The sequence below is a fragment of the Canis lupus genome, chromosome 5, assembly GCF_048164855.1.
Source record: "Canis lupus baileyi chromosome 5, mCanLup2.hap1, whole genome shotgun sequence".
Taxonomy (NCBI): Eukaryota; Metazoa; Chordata; class Mammalia; order Carnivora; family Canidae; genus Canis; species Canis lupus.
The window spans coordinates 11,519,180-11,541,358 of record NC_132842.1 but is presented as its reverse complement, the minus strand read 5'-3'; the positions used below and the strand labels follow the sequence as shown (position 1 = coordinate 11,541,358).

Here is a 22,179-nt window from a genome sequence, read left to right as displayed (position 1 = left end):
AAAACAATGTGTTTACTTTCTTCATTTCAGAACTAGACTACTTTCTATTGACTTGAAATGCACTTTTAGTTGCCCAGTTTGTAAGTTAGTTTCCTTATTTCTTCTTCCTTTCTTTTCCCCCTCTTCCATTCAACTCTAGGGAAATATCATTTCATAAAATCTGCAAAAAAATCAGTAGAAATGGAAAACTCAAAACATCAACTTAGGATTATTACTTAAATTTTTAAAATTATTATTATTATTATTATTTTGGTATTAGAGCACCTGCACCACCACACACCAATCTGTCTGAACAAAAGGTAAAATAAAAGAGCACTTTTAATCTACTTGGTATTTACTCTGAAGTAATCAGTTTTTTCTATAGTGCTATAATAATTCGAAATAATGTTTGAATGTGTTTCCTTGCCACATTTGCAATCTTCTACATCTTGAACTATCAATTCAAATGGAATCACAATAAAAGCCACACAGGGGCATGTCATTTGCATTTTCAGACTATTATCCCCTAAGGACAGAATCTGATAATATATACACTGCTTTTTGTGAGGGAATGGAAAATAGTAAGTATTTCACAAATATTCATTTGGAACGATGACAAGACCACAAACTAAGCAGTTCCTAGGACCTGATTTCAGCACTTATGAAGTCATTGCTCTCTGAGCTTCAATTTCTTCTGTAAATTGGGAATAAGAGCATTTAACCACACAGGAATGATCTAAGGCAATAGTTCTGAAAGTATGGCCCCAAAGAGTCAGTATCATCTGAAAAATTATTAAAAATGAAATTCTTGGGTTACCCCATGCCTACTGAATCAGAAACTCTGAGGTTGGACCTAACAATCTGTGTTTTACCAAATGTTCCAGGTAAATGATGCATGCAAAAGTTGTAAATAACTTCTAATGCTTAAACAAGATAATGTGTATAACAAAATAAAAGTGCTTTGATCACTGTAACACAGTATCCACATGTTTACCCCCATTACTATGACTATAATATTTTCAGCAAATATCTATGAGCAGGATCATGCTAACTATAGAAGAGTATAACAGCTAGTACCTTCCTTTAATAACTTAGTATTTATAAGGAAAGTGACATTTGCAGTACTGGGTAGTAAGTACTGTAATAGGAGTTTGCAGGGTGCCATGGAACCAAAGATGGTACACTTAAGTCAGATAGGGCACTGATCAAGCTTCTCAGGGGCAAATATAATTTGGTCTATGTCCTTAATGGTAAAAATGACTTAGCTAGATTGAAAAGGAGTGAAGCCATATTTTGGCCAATGAGAATAGACATCATGGGAAGTTCTTGAAGTGTGGAAGATTGTATCTCTCAGATGAAGGGATTTCATATTAGATTAAAGTACTGGGGCACCTGGGTGGCCCCATCAGTTGAGTGTCTGACTCAGTTTCAACTCAGGTCACAGTCTCAGGGTCATGAAATCGAGCCCCATGTCAGGCTCTGTGATCAGCAGGGAGTCTGCTTGAGATTCTCTCTCCCTTTCCTGCTCTCCCCACCCTACCATTTGCACTCTCTGTCTCCCTCCCCCTTCTAAAATAAATAAATCTTTTAAAAAATGAGAGTAAAGGATTTATGAGCAAAGGCAGAATTAAGAACATAACAGTTGTGCTATCAAGAATATCAGATAAGAGCCTCCGTGTAAAACTGCTTTTTCTGCACAGGATTCTGAAAGCTGTAAGAAAGTGGTAAAGGATTTAAATTAGGGAAGCTGTACAATGTGACATCAGTCTGAAGGCAAGGCATCTAGTTAGGAACCTGTTACTATACAGCAATGAGTGACTCTGGCTACATGGTCAGAGCAGTATAGGGCAGGAGACCATGTTAGGTAAGTTTAGAAGGTAATCTGATAGAATTTTTGTGACTGAGATGATAAAATAGAGGAATGGATATGCGAATTTCAGAAATTGTATTTATACATATTTCTCATAAAATTCTTATCTTTCTGATCCTTTGAAATGTCCCACTTCAGAATAGGATTAAGATTCCCTTTAATTTCATAATTGTTAGGAAAAAATGTAATCAAATCAATTTTCCTGATTATTCTGAATCAGTGAAAAATATTGGATATCAGCTAATTTATAATTTCTTCTAAATTTGAATATGCAGTATCAAAAATTTTATGAAATAACCATGCCTCTACATTAACACTTGACTTTTGTCTTATTACTTTAGACTTACTAAACAATCTAACCGGGATCCCTGGGTGGCGCAGCGGTTTGGCGCCTGCCTTTGGCCCAGGGCGAGATCCTGGAGACCCGGGATCAAATCCCACGTCGGGCTCCCGGTGCATGGAGCCTGCTTCTCCCTCTGCCTGTGTCTCTGCCTCTCTGTCTCTCTCTGTGACTATCATAAAAAAAAAAATTAAAAAAAAAATCTAACTACTTTAAAAACCAGAGTAAACCCTCTGCCAGTTCCGACCAAGTTATTCTGTGAACACATACTTAGAAAATGTGTTAGCTCCTCATTTGTTTTCCCTGACATTTAAGCTAAGGCTGGCACACAAATGACAACAAGGATGGGAGGAGCTTTTTTTCGGTATTAGTGAGTAATGAATGGGTGTTACCAAGCAGAGTGAGAAATAAATTGTTTCATAACTCTTCAGTTATAACCTATTAATAACAGAAGACCTGCTTGAATTTAGGAAAGATTAGGGTGTTGGTTCTGGCTCCAAGAGTCATCTTACATATAATTTCTCCTTTTCTCCTGTTTGTACGAAGAAAACAAGCCCTTATGCATGGATGAAATGGGACATTTATCTTTCTCTTTCAGATGGACTCTACCTAATACTTAATGTTACAAACTATGTTGGAGCCAATTAATCAACAGGAAATTAGTTCAAGCAAATTAATCACTGGTACTCAATGTGAAATTTCAGAGCTTTGTGGCTCCAGGATTATTTAGTGGCTTTTCCTTCTTTTTTGTTTTCTGTTAAAATGAATTCACCCATGACAGTAAGGATGGCTCCTTAAGGGTTTACCTCAGTTGTCCCACTGCCTTTCTGCTGACATAGGCTCAGCACATGGTCCAGAAAACACTTGGTTTGAGCTGATGCTTTCATGTTATGTTGAGACAGCACTACTTTCTCCCTGCTTGCAGTACTCTAGTGGGTAGAAAACACCAGGGGGTGTTAGGAAGAAGAATGTGCTTGGCAGACAGTGAGCATCTTCAACACCTGCTTTTTCTTCCCGTATGTGTGCAAAGGATGAAGAACCCTCAGGCATATTCATATGTGAATATGTGAATTGAATTGTGAATTGAAAAATGTTTTTTAATGGCATAATTAATAAGCCATGAAAACAGAAGCTGAGGCAAAGTCTTTTTCATTCCTAATTCTTAAATGATGTTCAGGAAACAATGGGAAATAGGGCAGGTATCTGAGGACCTAGGGCATGTAGGCATAAGGTCAGCATAACAGGCATCACCATGATTTATACCAGAAAGCAAAAGACTGGGTGTCAAACAGCTTGGTATAAATAACATTTTACAGTTAACAGTATGCTTTCATGTCACTGTTTAATTTACAGCTACATTCTATAAGATGAGTCCTAATTTTTATTACTTATAACAGAAAATTGAAATTATTTGACTATTCCAAAGCCACATAAGTAGAAAGTGGCAGAGTGTAGACTCAAATCCATTTACCCTGATACTATTACTTAATTTTTTTTCCCCTGGGCCACTTCTGAGAACCCTCTTACCTAGAGGTGCTTCCAGGGTGAGCCTTAATGTGATTAATGGACTTTCTCAGACCATTAGGACAAAATATTTCTCCTCTTATTTCTGTCCTAATTCTGTCCTAACAGAAAAAACATTTCAAGTTAAATACCATTATAAACTTTAGGAAGATTATGGGAAGGAAAGCCATTTAGTGAACAGAGCATCTCGCGAGAAGCCAGAGACATAATATAAAGCTTACTCAGAATATAACTCTGGGTGACTTCGTGATCAACCTCTCTGTGCCTTTATTTTCCCAACTATAGAATGGGGAAATAATTCCTACCTTTTAACATTTCTGTATTACAAGTAAGATATTAGAGCATTTAGAAAAAAATTTTTAGCACACAGCAGGTGTTCAATTCCTATTGGGCTTTCTACATTGGAATTTTCTGAAGCATGGAATGCAAAGGTAGAAAAACATAGGTTCTATAAATAAAAAATATATACATGAATTTAATACTCAGTGTTACAACAGAAATGCCTGATCAAAGAAAAATAAGTCTGCTATTACAGCAAAATATAAATCTAATCTGGAATATATCCAAAATTCACATGGCTCCTGAAGGAATTTTCCCTCTACGTTATTAAGAACTGTAAAATTAGAGGAAGTATAGCTGAAAAAAATAACTACAGAAACAATTGGAAAATCTAGGTTTGTCTAGGATCCCCTTTACAATCTGAAAAAATTTGAACGTATCTCCCGATTTCATCAGTTATATGTGATTTCTGTATATACTACATAACTAGTTTTTCTGAAACAGTTATATAATACATATATAAGCGCTTCATTTTTTGGAATAGATTTAATATTATCACTTGTTCCATAAAAGTCTAGTTGAGATAAAAAAAATTAAAATTTTCTGGATCTGAAAAAAAATATTCTTTAAGCAAAACTTTCATCCTCTCTTTCAGCACTTTTTTTTAAAGCTTTCTTATATTTCATATATTTTATTTTCTACTTTGTGTCTTATTTTCAAATGTTTAAATTTCCTAAGCTTATGCTGCTATGAATTCTCAAATATTTCTTTTCCATCTATATGTATCCAGTAGAGTATCCTGCACATAATAGACATTCAATAAATATTTTATGAATAGGGATTATTGATTTAATGAAGAAAACTTTGGAGATCAAAATGAGAGTTAAAAAGTTAAAGTTCTATATGTGTTAGTAATAGAAAACCTAACTCAAATTGACTTAAAGGATTTAAAAAAATATTGCTGTGTGTAAATAAAAAGTCTAAATGTAGAGCAGTCTTAAAAGATGAACTGACAGATGTCTGCAATGACATTAAGGTTGTACTTCCATTTTTCAGTAATTCTGCAGGCTCTGTATTCCTATTAGTTTATTTTATCTTCAGGCTGGCTTTTGTACCAAAATGATAAAGAGTACTTCTTAATAGGGATACATACTTCCTTTTAACATCAGAGTTGGAGAGAGGATGTCTTTTACCACTAATTATCCAAAGAATGTATACCTCACAAAATGCATACTGGAAAAACTTATCTCCATGTCTCTGCATGAATCTTTAGTTTGTTTTGCATATTTTTTTAGTATAGCTGACATAAAATGTTGTATTAGCAACTGGTGTACAGCATAATGACTCAACTTTTCTATAGGTTATCCTACGTTCACCAAAAGTGCAGCTACCATCTGTCGTCCTACCATGCGATTACAATATTATTGACTACATTTGTTATTCTATGGTTTTTATTCCATGACTTATTCACTCCATAACTGGATGCCTGGGTGGCTCAGCGGTTGAGTATCTTCTTTGGTTCAGGGAGTGATCCCGGGGTCCTGGGATTGAGTCCCGCATCGGCTCCCTGCATGGAGCCTGCTTCTCTCCCTCTCCCTCTTCCTGTGTCTCTGTCTCTCTCTCTGTCAGGAATAAACTAAAAAAAAAAAAAAAAAAAAGTAACTGGAAGCTTGTATGGTCACCCCTCTTCATTTGTTTTACCCACCCTCCTACTTTCCTAACCTCCATCAATCATGTATTTATTCTCTGTATTTACAGGTCTGATTTTGCTTTTTGTTTGTTTCCTTATTTATTTTCATTTTTTAGACTCCACATATGGTATTGAACTTAGCATAATACACTCTAGGTCCATTCATGTTGTCTCCAATGGGAAGATTTCATCCTTCCATATGGCTGCATAATGCTCACATGTGTGTGTATATACATCCCATCTATTTTACCCATTCATCTATTGATGGGCACTTAGAATGAGTCCATAATTTTGATATTGTGAATGTTGCGGGATCCCTGGGTGGCGCAGTGGTTTAGCGCCTGCCTTTGGCCCAGGGCGCGATCCTGGAGACCCCGGATCGAATCCCACGTCAGGCTCCCGGTGCATGGAGCCTGCTTCTCCCTCTGCCTGTGTCTCTGCCTCTCTCTCTCTCTCTGTGACTATCATAAATAAAAAAATAAAAATAAATAAATAAAAAAAGTTATTGTGAATGTTGCATTAAAAAGAGGGGTACAAATATCTTTTCAAAATTTTATTTTCATATTCTTTGGGTATATACGCTGTAATGAAATTACTGGATCATAGAGTATTTCTGTATTTATTTTTTAAAAACCTCCACACTCTTTTCCACCTTAGCTGTACCAACATACATTCCTGCCAACAATACACAAGTGTTCCTTTTTTTTTTCCCCACATCTTTTTACCAACACTTATTATCTTTTTAATTTTAGACATTCTGAGAGCTATGAGGGGATATTTGTGATTTTGGTTTGCATTTCCTTGATGATAGTGATATTAAACATTATTTGATGTGTCTTTTGGTGATCTGTATCTTCTTTGGAAGAATGTATCTTCAGGTTCTCTGCCCATTTTTAATTGGATATTTTTCGGTGTTGTGTAAGTTCTCGATATATTTTGATATTAACCCCTTATACAGTATATCATTTGCAAACATCTCCTCCCATTCAGTAGGCTGCCTTTTTGTTTCGTTAATTGATTCCTTCACTGTGCAAAAGCTTTTTCTTGGACATAGTCTCAACAGTTTAATTTTTTTTCCTTTTCCTCAGGAGACTTACCTAGAAAAATGCTATAGTCAGTTTCAGAAAACCTAATGCTTCTGTTCTCTAGGGTTTTTATGGCTTCAAGTCTCACATTTAGGTCTTCAGTCCATTTTTTTTTGTATGGTATAAAAAAGTGGGCCAGTTCCATTCTTTTTCATGTACCTGTCCAGTTTTCCCGGCACAATTTATTGAAGAAACTTTTTTCCATTGTACCTTCTTGCCTCCTTTGTCATAAATTGACTATGTAAATGTGGGTTTATTTCTGAGCTCCCTCTGTTTCATTGATCTATGTATCTATTTTCTGTGCCAATACCATAAAGTTTTGATTAATACAGCTTTGTAGTGTATGTTGAAATCTGGGATTGTGATACCTCTAGCTTTGTTCTTCTTTTTCAAGATTGCTCTGGCTATTCACGGTCTTTTGTGGTTCCATATAAATTTGAGGACTATATGTTCTAGTTATCTGAAAAAATATTGTTGCTATTTTGACAGAGATTACATTAAATCTATAGATTGCTTTGGGTATGGGCATTTTAACAAAAGTAATTCTTCCAATCCATGATCATGGAATGTCTTTCCATTTATTTTATCTTCATTTCTTTCACAAATGTTTTATAGTTTTCAGAGTACAGGTTTTTCACTTCCTTGGTTAAGTTTATTTCTAGGTATTTTAATACTTTTGGTGCAACTGTAAATGGGATTGTTTTCTTAATTTATCTTTCTGCTACATCATTAGTGTATGGAAGCACTACCGATTTCTGGGTATTACATATGGTACAAGTTTATTGATTTCATTTATTACTTCTAGTAATTTTTTGGTGGAGTCCTTATGGCTGTCTATGAATATCATGTAGTCTACTTGTGAAAGCTTTATTTCTTCTTTACCAATATGCCTTCTCTTTCCTTTTCTTGTCTGATTTCTGTGGCTATTACTTCCAGCTGTAGGTAGAATAAAACTGGTGAGAATAGGCATCCTTGTCTTGTTCCTAATCTTGGAGGACAAGCTCAGTTTTTTGTCATTTAGTAGGTTAGCTGTGGTTTTTCATATATGGCCTTTATTAGTTTGAAATAGGTTTCCCCAACTCTACTTTGTTGATTTTTTGTCATGAATAGATCAGGAATTTTATCAAAACTCTGCATCTATTGAGATGATATGAATTTTATCCTTTATTTTGTTGATGTGGTAAATCACATTGATTGATTTATGAATACTGAAACATTCCTGAATTCCCAGAAGAAATCCCACTTGATTGTGGCAAATAGCCATTTTAATGTATTTTTAAATGAGGTTTGGTAATATTTTGTTGAGGATCTTTGCATCTATGTTCATCAGATAGATTGGCCTATAGGATTTTTTTTTTTTTTATAATGCCTTTGTCTAGTTTTGGTTACCAGGATAATGCTGGCCTTGTAAAATGTATTTAGAAGCTTTCCTTCCTCTTAACATTTTTTTTTTTTTGAATAGTTTGAGAAGACTAGATATTAGCCCTTCTTTAAATGTTTGGTAGAAAAAAAAAAATAAAAAAAATAAATGTTTGGTAGAATTCACCTTTGAAGCCACCTGGTCCTAGACTTTTGTTTGTTGAGAATTTTTGATTACTGATTAAATTTCATTACTAGTAATTGGTCTGCTCAGATTTTCTATTTCATGATTTAGCTTTGGAAGTTTGTATTTTCTAGAAATTCACCCATTTCTTCTAGGTTGTCTAATTTGTCAGTATATAGTTGTATTGAGCCTTGTTTTGTGGCCTAACATGTGATCGATTCTGGAGAATGTTCCATGTACCCTTGAAAAAATCCTGTTGTTTTGGATGGAATGTTGTGTACATATAACTGTTATGTCCATTTGGTCTAATGTGTCATTCAAGGACACTTTCTTTACTGACATTCTACCAGGATAATCTATCTATTGATATAAGTGGGGTAGTAAAGTCCTTTATTATATTACCATCAATTTCTCTCTTTATTCCATTAATATTTGCTTTATGTTTAGGTGTTCCATTGTTGGGTGCATAGATCTTTACAACCGTTATATCTTCTTGTTGGATTGATTCTTTTCTCAATATGCATTGCCTCTGTCCCTTATTCCAGTCTGTTTCAAGTCTATTTTCCCTGATATAGGTATTGCTATCCTGGCTTTTTTTCACTTGCATTTGCATGATAAATGTTTTTCTATCCCTTCACTTTCAGTCCATATGTATCTTTGGGTTCAAGGTGAGTTTCTTGTAGGCAGCATATCAATGTCTTTTTTTTTAATTCATTCTGTCACTCTTTTTTTTATTAGAATATTCCAGGCATTTAAATTAATTGTTGATAGGTATGTACTTATTGCTACTTTGTTACTTGTTTTCTGGTTATTTTTATAGTTCTCTGTTCCTTCCTCTTCCTCTGTCATTGATGAATTTCTGTAGTGTTATGTGTGATTTCCTGTTTATTTTGTGTGTGTATCTATTACAGGCATAAGGTTTGTGGTTATTATAAGGTCCATCTATAACATCCTAAGTATATATAGTATTCTGTTAAATTTATGGTCATGTAAGTTCAAATACATTATGAAAAAATAAAAAAAGAAAGCCATTTTACTCCCTTCTCCATATTTGATGTATATGCTGTTATATTTTACATATTTTTATTCCTTATTTTCTTATGTCTAATTATGTCCATTTCTTTTCAACTTATCGAAGTCCCTTTCACATTTCTTGTAAGGCTTCTTTAATGACAATAAACTCTTTTCACTTTTATCTGAGAAACTTCATCTCTCTGTCGAATGTAAATGAAAGACTTTCAGGATTCAGTATTCTTCATTGCAGGTTTTTTTTTCTTTGGTTTTTTTTTCTTTCAGCTCCTTGAATATGTCTTGTCACCTTCTTCTTTGCAAAAGTTCTGCTGAAAAATCAGCTGATAACTTTACAGGGTTTCCTTTATACATAACTTTTTGCTTCTCTCTTGCTGCTTTTAAAATTCTATCTCTTTAACCTTTGATGTTTTAATAGTCATGTGCTGTAGCCTGGGGTTCCTCGAGTTCATCTATTTGGAATTCTCTGTGCTTCCTGAACATAGATGTCTATTTCCTTCTCTAGGTTAGAACAAGTCAGTTCTTATTTCTTCACATGAGTTTTCTGTCTCCTTCTCTCTCCCTCTGGGACTCCTACTCTGCAAATATTTGTTCATCTATGCTATCCGAGATATCCTTTAACCTTTCCTAAATTTTAAAAATTACTTTCTCTCTTTGCTATTCAGTTTGGGTGCTTTCCATTCACTTGTCTCACAGACCACTGATATGTTCATCTGCATCCACTAGAGGATTCCCTCTAGAGGACTTTCAGTCATTGTATTTCTCAACTGTGATTGGTTATTTTATTTCTTTATCTATTTGTTGAAGGTCTGGGTTCTTCCATTCTTCTCCCTGCTAAGTAATCATCTTTATAATCACTACTTTAATTTAAAAAAAATCAGACATATTGCTTATCTCCATTTCATTTAGTTGTTTGAGATTTTGTCTTGTTCTTTTGAAGAATATTCCTCTGTCCCGATTTGCTGTACATTGTGTTTCTATATATTATGTGGCATAATTTCCTCTCAACTTCAGGGAATGGTTTGTATATGGTCATGCCCTATGTATACTATGTGTTCTTGGTCACTTTTCCTGGCTGGCTGGAGCTGTGGCTGCGGCTGCCTTGGGCTGGGGTTTCTAGGGCTCCCCACATCAAGTGAGTGCTTTAGTGCAGCAGGTAAAGCTTAAGTGAGCATGCATTAGTGTAGTCCCTGGACTCTGAACACAGTGGATCCCCTGGCAAGGTAGTTAAAGCTAACCTGGATGTAAGCTTGGGTTGTCTCAAAGCTCTACAAGCAGAAGGCGCTTTGGCAGGATAAGTAAAACTGAAGTGAGTGTAAATCACCATGTTCCAGGGCTTCACACAGAGGGTGCCCTGGAAAGGTGGTTAGAGCTGAGGTGGGGTAAGGAGTGGGATCAAGGGGGTACCCTGGCAGGACAGGTAAATCTAAAGCACTTGCGGGCCAGTGTGGTCTCTGAGCTCTTTATGTAAAATGTGTCCTGACAGGGCAGCTGAAGCTAAGCAGTTGTAATCTGGGTCATCCCCAGGCTCTCCACACTGGGGCTGCCCATACAGGATAGCTGATGCTGAATGTGGTGAAAGCTAGGGAGTCCCTGGGTGCTCAGCACTGGGGGTGCCCTAACCACATGACTGAAGCTGAGGCCAGTGTGGATGGGAGTGTTCTTGTGCTCCACACAGGAGGTGGAGGGGTGCTCCCTGGGGGTGGGGGAGGAATGAATGGAACCAATGCAGGGAAGGACCAGGGGTTCTCAGGGTGCTTAACATTGGGACACCCTGACAGGGCACCTGGTTCTGAAGCCAGAAGGTTCCAGAGCACTTTGAACTGGGGGTGCCTAGCAAGCTGTCTAAAGCTGAAGTGGTATGGGCTTGGAGTGTTCCAGGGTGCTTTGTGCATGTCTCACCTTGGCACAAAGGCTGGAGTGGTATTGAGCACATTTAATCAGAGGTATCCCACTGTACGTTGCCTTTTGGCCTCTTAGGTGGGACAGCTGGAGCTGGTGTGGGGTAGGGTACACTAAGGTGGCAGGTCAGTTAGGGCACCTGGATTGTATACTGTTCTATGCTTTTAAGGTATGTGGGGAACACAGACTATGACCATCAGTCTCTCCCACCCAGAGAGAATTTCAGCAGCTCCTTCACCACTTGATTGAATTCTAGGGCTGGCCCTTTTATATACAGTAACTCTTTTAAACCCAGTTTTTCCCCCATGCCCCAAGCAGACCAGAGCTGCTGTGGGTTAACCCAACACTTGTTTAGAAGCTACAACTTGGTTATTGTGTGCTGACCCTGTTCCAGTGTGCACTTTTACTGTGGAGTGGAGGAAGCATAAATTTTGTCCTTGGCCAGTCCCACTGACCCAGAAACTTAATTATATCATGAAATCAGATTTTTAAAATTCTAATAAATCTGAATATAAATGAATAAATGGTTTCTGGAAGTAAAAAACTAACCCTCACACCAAACTGATTCTCAAATGATTACTTTTTACTCAATCATTTGATGTTTACCAGATTAAAAATAATATATGCTTCAAGTCTTAAATGAAATTATGCACAAACATATGTTAAAACATAACCCTTTATCCCCATATGCAGTTCCGTTCTCCATTCTCCTGAATGGGGGATATATGTATATGTGTGCGTGTGTGTGTGTGTGTGTGTGTGTGTGTGTAGTATTTTTTCCCATTTTTTTTATTCCCAGTATATGAATGTACAGTATTAGTTTCAGTTGTACAACATAGTGATTCAACAGTTCTATACATTACTCAGTGCCTCTCATGTTAAGGGTAGTCATAATCTCCTTCACCTGTTTCCCCCTCCCTTCAACACACTTCCCCTCTGGTCACAAACTGTTAGTTGCTTCTCCATAGAGTCTGTTTTTTTTGGTTTGTTTGTCTTTTTCTTTGTTCCTTTGTTTCTTAAATGTCACATGAATACAATCATATATTTGTCTTTGTCTTATTTCACTTAGCATTCTATCATCTAGATACATCCATATTGTTCCAAATGCCAAGATTTCATTCTTCTTAAGGCTGAGTAAAGTTACTGTGTGTGTGTGTGGATCTTGTTTATCCATTCATCTATGGATGAACACTTGGATTGCTTCCATAACTTAGCTATTGTAAATAATGCCACAATAAGCAAAAGGGTGCCTATAGCTTTTCAAATGAGTATTTTCATGTTCTTTAGGTATATAATCAGTATTAAGATTATTGAATCAGATGGTAATTCTATTTTTAATCTTTTGAGGAAAATCCATAGCATCTTTTGACAGTGGTTGAACCAACCTGATTTCCCAATAGTGCACAAATATTCCTTTTTCTCCACATCCTCACCAACATGTTTCTTGTGCTTCTGATTTTAGCCATTCTCACAGGTGTTAGATGGTATCTCACTATGGTTTTGATTTACATTTTCCTGATGATTAGTGATATTTGGCATCTTTTTGTTTATGGACCTCCTATGTCTTTTTTTAGATAAGTGTCTGTTCATGTCTTCTGCACATTTTTAAACTGGATTATTTGTTTTTGGCATGGAATTATATAAATTATTTATATATTAGGATACTAACCCTTTGTCAGATCATTTGAAAATATCTTCTTCCATTCAGTTGGTTGCCTTTTTGTTTTGGTGATGGTTTCCTTTGCTTTGCAGAAGCTTTTTATTTTAATGTAATCCCAATAGTTTACTTTTGCTTTTGTTTCCCTTGGTTGAGATTCATCTAGAAAAGATTCAATGGCCAATGTCAAAGAAATTACTGCCTATGTTTTATGAATTTTATGACTTCAGGTCTCATATTTAGGTCCTTAATCAATTTTGATTTTATTTTTGTGTATGATGTAAGAAAGTGCCCCAGATTCATTCTTTTCCATGTACATGTCCAGATTTCCCAGTACCATTTGTTGAAAGACTTCTTTCCTACTGCATATTATTGCCTCCTCTGTTGGAGATTACTTGACCATATAAGTATGGGTTTATTTCTGGGCTCTCTATTCTGTTCCACTAATCTATTTTTTTGTGCAAGTAGCATACTGTTTTCATTACTACACCTTTGTAGTATATCTGGAAATTCGGAATTGTGATACCTCCAGGGTTTTTTTTTCTTTCTTTTTCAAGATCACTGGCTATTGTGTGTGTGTGTGTGTGTGTGTGTGTGTGTGTGTGTGTGTCCATACCAATTTTAGGATAGGTTGTTCTAGTTCTGTGAAAAATGCTATGGGTATTTTCAGTGGAATTGCATTAAGTCTACAGATTGCTTTGGGTAGTATGGACACTTTCACAATATTTGTTCTCCCACTTGCATGAACATGGAATCCATTTGTTTGTGTCATCTTCCATTTCTTTCATCAAAGTTTTATAGTTTGCAAAGTATAGGGGGGCAGTGGCTGGGTCACTTGGTAGAACATGTGACTGTGGATCTCAAGGTTATAAATTCAAGCCCACGTTGAGTGTAGAGATTACTTAAACAACAACAATAAAAAGTACAAATCTTTCACCTCCTTGGTTAAGTTTATTCCTAGGTATTTTATTATTTTTGGTGTAATTGTAAATGGTAATGTTTTCTTAATTTCTCTTCCTGCTACTTCATTTTTAGTGTACAGAAATGCAACAGATTACTTATGTTGATTTTGTATCTAATGACACAGAATTCAATTGTCATTTCTTTTTTGTCTGTTGGTTAGTTTGGTTTGTTTTTTTTTGGTGGAATCCTCAGGGTTTTCTACAGATAGTATTGTGTCATCTCCAAATAGTGAAAGGTTTGAATCTTTCCTACCAATTTAAATGCTATTTTATTTAAGAATTCCACGACTGTGCTGAGTTTTTCAGCATTGAGTATGATGTTGGTTGTGGTATTTTTATATATCTAGAGGTATGTTCCCTCTAGATATACACTGTTGAGCCCTTTTATCATGGATGAATATTGTGCTTGGTCAAATGCTTTTTCTGCCTCCGTTGAGATGCCCATATGCTTTTTTATCTTTCTTTTTGTTGATATGATATTTTACATTGATTGGTGAATACTGAACCACCCTTGCATCTCATTGATAAATCTCACTTGGTGAAGTCATGGTCAATGATTTTAATGTAATATTGTATTCAGTTTGGAAAGATTTTGTTGAGTACTTTTGCATCTGTTTCATTGGACATACAGGCTTCTCATTCTCTGTCTTTGTAGTGTCTTTATCTGGTTTTGGGAGCAGGGCAATGCTGGCCTCATAGAATGAAGTTGGAAAGTTTCTTTCCTCTTCTACCCACCCACTGCTGAGAATTCTTTTGTGGTTTAACATATGATCCATTCTGAAGAATATTCCATGTGCTCTTGAAAGAATGTGTATTCTGATGTTTTAGGATGATATGTTCTGAATATATCTATTAGATCCATATAGTTAGATCCACATAAATCCGTATAGTCCAATATGTCATTCAAAGCCACTGTTTTAGGGGCACCTAGGTGGCTCAGTGGTTGAGTGTCTCCCTTTGGCTCAGGTTGTGATCCTGGGGTCCTGGGATTGAGTCCCCCATGAGGCTCCTCACAGAGAGACTGCTTCTCCCTCTGGCTATGTCTCTGCCTCTGTGTGTATATGTGTGTCTTTCATAAATAAAAATCTTTAAAAAATTAAAAATAAATTTTAAAAAATGCTATTATATTGTATAAACAAACAAAGCTATTGTTTGCTTTTCTGTCCGGATGATGGGTTCATTGGTGTAAATGGGGTATTAAAGTCTCCTACTGTCATTGTAGTATTGATTATTTCCTTTACATTTGTTAAAAGCTGCTTTAAATATCTAGGTGCTCCCTGCTGGGTGCACAAATATTTAAAATTATATCTTCTTGTTGGATTTTTCCCTTTATTATTATGTACTATCCTTGTTTTTTATTACAGTCTTTTTGTTTTAAAGTCTATTTTGGGGGTACCTGGGTGGCACAGTGGTTAAGCATCTAACTCCTGGTTTTGGCTCAGGTCCTGATATCTTAGAGTGGTGAAATTGAGCCCCACATCAGGTTCTGAGCTCAGCACAATGAAGATTCTGTTCCCTTCTCCCTGCCCCTTGTGTTGTGTATCTATTACACAACATTTGTGTTTTGATTTGAGGTTACCATTAGGTTTATCTGTAACACTTACGCTTATAGTAGTCTGTATTAAGTTAACGGTCACTTAAATTTGAAAGCATTTTAAAAGCACTACAATTTTCTCCTCTCCACATTTTAGGTATATGATGCTATACTTTACCTTCTTTCATTTTGTGAATCCCTTGACTGATTTTTACTGATATATTTAATTTTACTGCTTTTGTGCTTCTTACTTTTCTTACTGATGCTTATAGTCTTTCCTTTCAAGGGGTCTCATTTTAATATATCCTGTAAGGTTGATTTAATGGTGATAAATTCTTCTAACTTTTGTTTGCCAGAAAAACTCTTCAATCTTTTCTATTCTGACAGCCTTGGTGGATAAAGTATTCTTGGTTTTAGGTTTTGTTTGGTTTTCCTTTCAGCACTTTGAATAGATCATGCCACTCTCTTCTGGCCTACAAAACTTCTGCTAAAAAAAAAAAAAAATCAGCTGACAGCCTTATGGGGTTTCCCTTATAGGTATCTTCTGTTTTTGTTTTTGTTTTCTCTTGCTGCTTTTATTTTTAAGATTTTATTTATTTATTCATGAGAGATAGAGAGAGGGAGAGAGGGAGAGAGGGAGAGAGAAGCAGAGATACAGGCAGAGGGAGAAGCAGGCTCCATGCAGGGAGCCCGATGTGGGACTCGACCCCTGGATTCGACCCCTAGACTCCAGGATCACGCCCTGGGCCAAAGGCAGGCACTAAACCACTGAGCCACCCAGGGAATCTCCTCTCTTGCTGCTTCTAAAATTCCATCACTACTTTTTGCAGTTTAAATTACTATGTCTCTTGGTGTGTAATTCCTTGGGTTGGTTTTATTGTGGGCTCTGGATATGTTTTCTGTTTCTTTCCCCAGATTCAGGAAATTTTCAGCTATAATTTATTTAAATAAATTTTGCACTCTCTTTTCTCTTTTTTATCTTCTGGGATTTCTGTAATCTAAATGTTATTACACTTGGTGGTGTTGCTGGATTCCCTTCATCTTTTTTCATTTTTTCATTTATTTTTTCTCCTGTTTAGCTTGAGTTCTTTCCATTATTCTGTCTTCTAGGTCAGTGATCCATTATTTTCCTTCCTCTAGTCTACTACTTATTTCCTCTAGTGTATTTTTTTTTAAGATTTTATTTATTTATTCATGAGAAACAGAGAGAGAGAGAGAGAGAGAGAGAGAGAGAGAGAGGCGGAGAAGCAGGCTCCATGCAGGGGGCCTGATGCAGGACTCGATCCTAGGACTCCAGGATCATGCCCTGGGCCAAAGGTGGCACTCAGCTGCTGAGCCACCCAGGCTGCCCCCTCTAGTGTATTTTTAATTTCATTTATTTATTCATATCATTGGGTTCTTTTAGATTTTATTTATTTATTCATGAGAGACAAAGAAAGAAAGGCAGAGACACAGGCAGAGGGAGAAGCAGGCTCCCTGTGGGGAACTTGATGTGGGACTCGATCTCAGGACCCCAGGATCATGACCTGAACCAAAAGCAGACATTCAACCACTGAGCCACCCAGGTGCCCCTTACTGGTTCTTTTTTATGTTTTACATCTCTTTGTTGAAGGTGTCACTGAGACCCTCTACTCTTTCTTTAAGTTGAGGGAGTATCTTTATAACTGTTACTTAAAGTTCTCTATGAGGCATGTTATCTCCATTTTTGTTTGGCTTTCTTGCTGAGATCTTGTTCTTTTCTTTCATTTGGGACATATTCCTCTGTCTTATTTTGTCTAAATCACTCTGAGTGTTTCTGTGTGTTAGGAAATTCAGCTACATCTCCTCTTCTTGAAAGTAGTAGCTTTATGAGAAGAGGTCCTATAGGGCCTTGCAGTACAATGTCCCCCATTCACCAGAACCTGACACTTCAGAGGTGCATCCTATGTGTTTTGCCTACACTCTACCACTGTGTTTGAGCCACACCTGCCTTCATCTCAGTCAGCTCTGTGGTTCTCTTTTCCTATTGTGGGCAGTGGTTGGTCCTTCTATTAAGGGGCCAGGCTGGGGCCACCTTGAGCTTGAGCTGGATCAGACTGGGCCACAGTAGCATGTGCCATCCCCAGAGCTTTCATTGGTGGGCACAGCTGTATTCAGAGCAGATGTCTGCCCCCAGCCCACTGCTGTGACTACACTGCTGTGGCTACACTTGAACTGTTTTTGTTTTGTTTTTCTTTTCTTTTTTCCCCTCTCCACCGTGCAGGAATCACTTTGAAATGATGCTAGTGCCTATATGGGTTGCTTGCACACTGCTATGCTTGGTGCAGCTTTGGATGGACTCTAGCCAAGGGCATGTTGAATGGGGTAGGTCCACAAGAGAACACAGTGGTTGTGGTTCCGTGTTAGCAAGGTTTGCACAAGTCCACTGTAGGAGGAGACTTGTAGCTACTTTGGAAAACTTCTGCCAAAGCCAGGCTGGAGGAAACAGGTCTGTAGGAAAACACAGAGGCAGGCTGAGTGGTGTTAGAACATTTGCACTGGTCTTCTGTGGGAAAAGACCTCCTGTGGCTGCTTTGGAAAATTGTTGAGGCATGGTTTGAAAGGGTGGGGTTAGGGCCACTAGGTAGGTTGCACCGGTTCCTGCAGGTATCCCTGTATCTAGGCTGGGGGATGGTATAAGGAAATTGTGCCATCTCTTTTGTTCTTGGAGTAGTTTCCCAAAAATCCATGCTCCTCCGCATATGTTCTGTGATTAGAACATAAATGTTCCCATAAATCCTAGGTGTTTTCAAACTGCTGCTTCTATACCATATCTTAGGGGAGCTGTTACACTGTCACTTTAAGGGTGGGGACTCAGTTTCCTATAGCCTTCTGATTCTCCCACAGCTAAACTGGCTGATTTTTAAAGTTTCAGGTGTTAAGCCCCAGTGATTATCAAAACTCATGAAACCAAATTTTCAAAACCAAATGTTTTGGGCCTCTGTTTTTCCAGTGTGGTTCCCCTATGCCTGGAGTATCTAGTGTGCCACTCTCCACACATGTGACATCCTTCCTCAAAATATACATTTGTGGGTCAGTTTGGCTCCCAGCCAGATCTCTGCCCTTGCTATTCTTCAAAATGGTCTCTTCTCTATATTTAGTTGTGCAGAGTCTGTTCTGTCAGTCTTTGGTCATTTTCTGGGTTATTTATACTTATATGAGTATTACCTATTTGCATCCATGGGATGATAAAAACTTAGGATCCTTCTTCTCTGCCAGCTTAACTGGAAGTTTCTCCCATTATTTTTTTCACTGGTATTCCAAGATACTTTCCACTGGAATTTAATAGGCACATTCAAACACCTACAGTTTGCCTAAAATTATAATTTGCTTAGATATTGTTGGAGTTCTAATCTGATGCCAGTGAAATGGAACTTCAAAATCTAAAGGAGACGAAATAACCCAGAAGGAAAAAGTGTCCCCCGTATCTATATGACATCAGTGTGTACACATGTGAAAACTGGCATGTAGATTCAAAAATAACTAAGGAATGAAAAAGAACACATCTTATGAATGACAAGAGTAAAAAAAATCAGTTTCAGAGACATCAAAACGATCAAATTTTCCTACATTTTTACTTTAAAAACATAAGGAAAATTTTCCCTTCCTCCCTCTTCCCTTAATGCATTTTTCATCTTATACTCCACATATGAGTGAAATAATTTGGTATTTATCTTTCTCAGTCTGACTTATTTCACTTAGTATTATACCCTCTAGGTATACCCATGTTGCTGCAAACAGCAAATCTTAATTTTTTTTGGCTAACAACTATATATATATGCATAAATATAATTTATATATATAAAATTTTTATATATATAATTTATATATATATACATATATATATAAAATACACACACACACACACGTACTAAATCTATTCATCTATGATGGACACTTAGATTTCTTCCATGTCTTGGCTATTTTAAATAACACTGCAATAAACTTAATGGTTCATTTATTTTTTTTAAAAGAGTATTTTTGTATTATTTGGGAAAATTCCAAGTAAGGGAATTACTGAACATAAGATTTTTAATTTTTTGAGAGAACTTCATTCTGTTTTATATAGTAGCTGTACCAATTTACATTCCCACCAGCAGTGCACAAGGGTACCTTTTTCTCCACATTTGGCCGATTCTTGTTATTTCTTGTGTTTTTGATTCCAGACCTTCTGACAGAAGCGATGTGATATCTTATTGTGGTTGATTTGCATTTCAATGATGATTTGTTGACGTTGAGCATCTTTTCATGTGTCTGTCAGCCATCTGGATGTCTCCTTTGGAAAAATGTCATGACTTGACAGTAAGGATCTGAATAGTCAGGTCCTCTGCCCATTTTCAACCAGACTGTTTTTTGAGTATTGTTATATAAGGCTTTTATATATTTTGGATATTAATTCCTTATCATTTGCAAATATCTTCTCCCATTACTTAGGTTGCTTTTTTGTTTTGCTAATGGTTTCCTTCATTCGGCAAAGGCTATTTTTTATTAAGCTTTTTTATTTTGGTGTAGTCCCAATAGTTAATTTTGCTTTTATTTCCCTTGTCTGAGATTTACCTAAAAGAATGTCACTAAATCCAATGCAAGAAATTACTGCTTATGTTTTCCTCAGGGTTTTACATTTTCAAATCTCACACTTAGATCTTCAATCCACTTTGAGTTTATTTTTGTGTATGGTGTAAGAAAGTGGTCAAGTTTCACTCTTTTGTATGAAACTAGTTTTCCCAGAACCATTTATTGAAGAGACTGTCTTTTCTCCATTGTGTATTCTTGCCTTCTTTTTCATAAATTAATTGACCATATAAGCATGGGCTTCTTTCCGGCCTATTTTGTTCTATGTATTTTTGTGGCAGTACCATACTCTTTTGAACACTACTTTTTTTGCAGTACATCTTGAAATCCAGGATTTTACCTTTAAGCATTGTTCTTTTTTAAGACCGCTTTGGCCATTCAGGGTCTCTTGTGGTTTCATATAAATTTTACTATTATTTCTTCTAGTTCTGTGAGGGGGCATTCTCTCACTCCTTTTTCTTTTCTTTTCTTTTTTTTTTAAAGATTTTATTTGAGAGAGAGAGTGTGCAAGCAGGGTGGAGAGCAGAGGGAGAGGGACAAGCAGACTCTGGGTGTTGAGCACAGAGCCCAGTGCAGAGCTGGATCCTATGACCCTGAGATCATGACCTGAGCCAAAACCAAGAGACAGACACTCAAATGACTAAGCCACCCAGGCACCCTGAAAGGAAGGCATTATTATGGACCTTCTTGAAAACTTTAAGCTTTTTATATTTATGGAAGTATTTTTTAATGAAGAAATTGCCATTAAACATTTAAATTTTCAAATTAAAAAAGGGAAAATACAACTATATGCTGAAAAAGCATTGCTTGTAACACAGTTTCAGTGCACACAGATTTAAAAGCTATTTTTAAATCTGATTTTGTGGTATGTATTATGAACTTGATAGAAGATTCAACCAAACATAAATAAAAATAATTTGTATCCTGTTAGTTTTGATAAAAAGTTATGAATTTATAAGCTTTCACACTCACATGGAAACACATACTATGCCAGAAAAAAAAATCTATTTACTGCTTAAAAACAAACCTGGTTTCCCTTTGAAGTATAAGCTAGTCCCCATTTCTGAATGTTCTGAAAGCCAACTATAAAGAAAATACTCCCTATGTTTTAGGTTTCATTATGATATTCCTAAATAAAGCAAAGTTAACTATATCATAGTAGTATTGCAGGTATATCCAATGACATTATTAACCTGGTTTCAAATCTATGCACTTGAAGGATCATCGAGATGTAGTGACAAATATACTGATTTATGTAAATCTAGTAATTTTACTATTTCCATCAATATTGAAAAAAATCTGTTCACTAGTGAAAAAAGTACTAGCTTTTAGCTTTGAGACAAATGATCAATAAAGTAATATTGGATTGGACACTACTATAAATCAAATCAATACTGAAAATAAGAAAGGGACATGTGAAAACTAAGTTCTCACCTTAGAGATAAAATCAAACGGTGCTAAATATTTTTTAAGATCATCTTATACAATTATGAAAATAATAAGATTTAATTTTGTTTTTGCTCTGGTTTAATATTTTTGGTTTCTTATCAAAGTTATCCACATTGCTTGTATTATTAGCTATTGACATTAATCATTTTATTCCATTATAATGTTGCTAAAATAAGTTTCAACTTTTTTTCTTAATTTAGCTATCACATTTTATCTCATTTTCAGATGTGGACAAGGATGGAAAGGAAATCAATGCCACATCCAGGTTAACCCTTCCCCTACAGATTTCATGAACACTCAGAATAGTAGGTGACATTGTGACTAAATAATTGCTCGATTTTGGAGTTTTTAATGTTTTTCACTGCATATTTATCTTTTTAATTGGTTTGAAATTCCAGATATATGGACTCTCCTGGGCATTGGATTAGCTTTCCTGATGACTCATATTATAGTCACAGCTGAGTGTTTTCTTGCAAATAGAAAAGTACCAGTCAGGTAAGTGATGCCTTTGATTGCTGAATAAAATATACCGTGGCAGAGCAATTTTCTGAAACACTTCATTTGCTCTATTTTTCTTTCACTCCATTTACATGCAGGTAACTTTAGTGTGTCTATGCTTTATGGATTTCTTTCTTTCTGGGCAGAACATAGAAGCTACTTAACAATAATCATTCTTTTTTCAGTAAAAAGCCTTAAGTTTACTTTTCACATATGTTAAAAGCAGTTTTGATGACAACAAGAAAGGG

General features: G+C 36.2%; 1 protein-coding gene across 1 annotated transcript in view; it reads left to right on the top strand.

Annotated features, from left to right (window-relative positions):
• MALRD1 (MAM and LDL receptor class A domain containing 1) overlaps window positions 1–22,179 on the top strand; it is a 755,529-nt gene that overhangs the window by 697,727 nt on the left and 35,623 nt on the right. Inside the window, 2 exon segments of the mRNA XM_072825144.1 lie at window positions 21,659–21,738; window positions 21,832–21,928. Coding sequence (XP_072681245.1) covers window positions 21,659–21,738; window positions 21,832–21,928 — 177 coding nt within the window.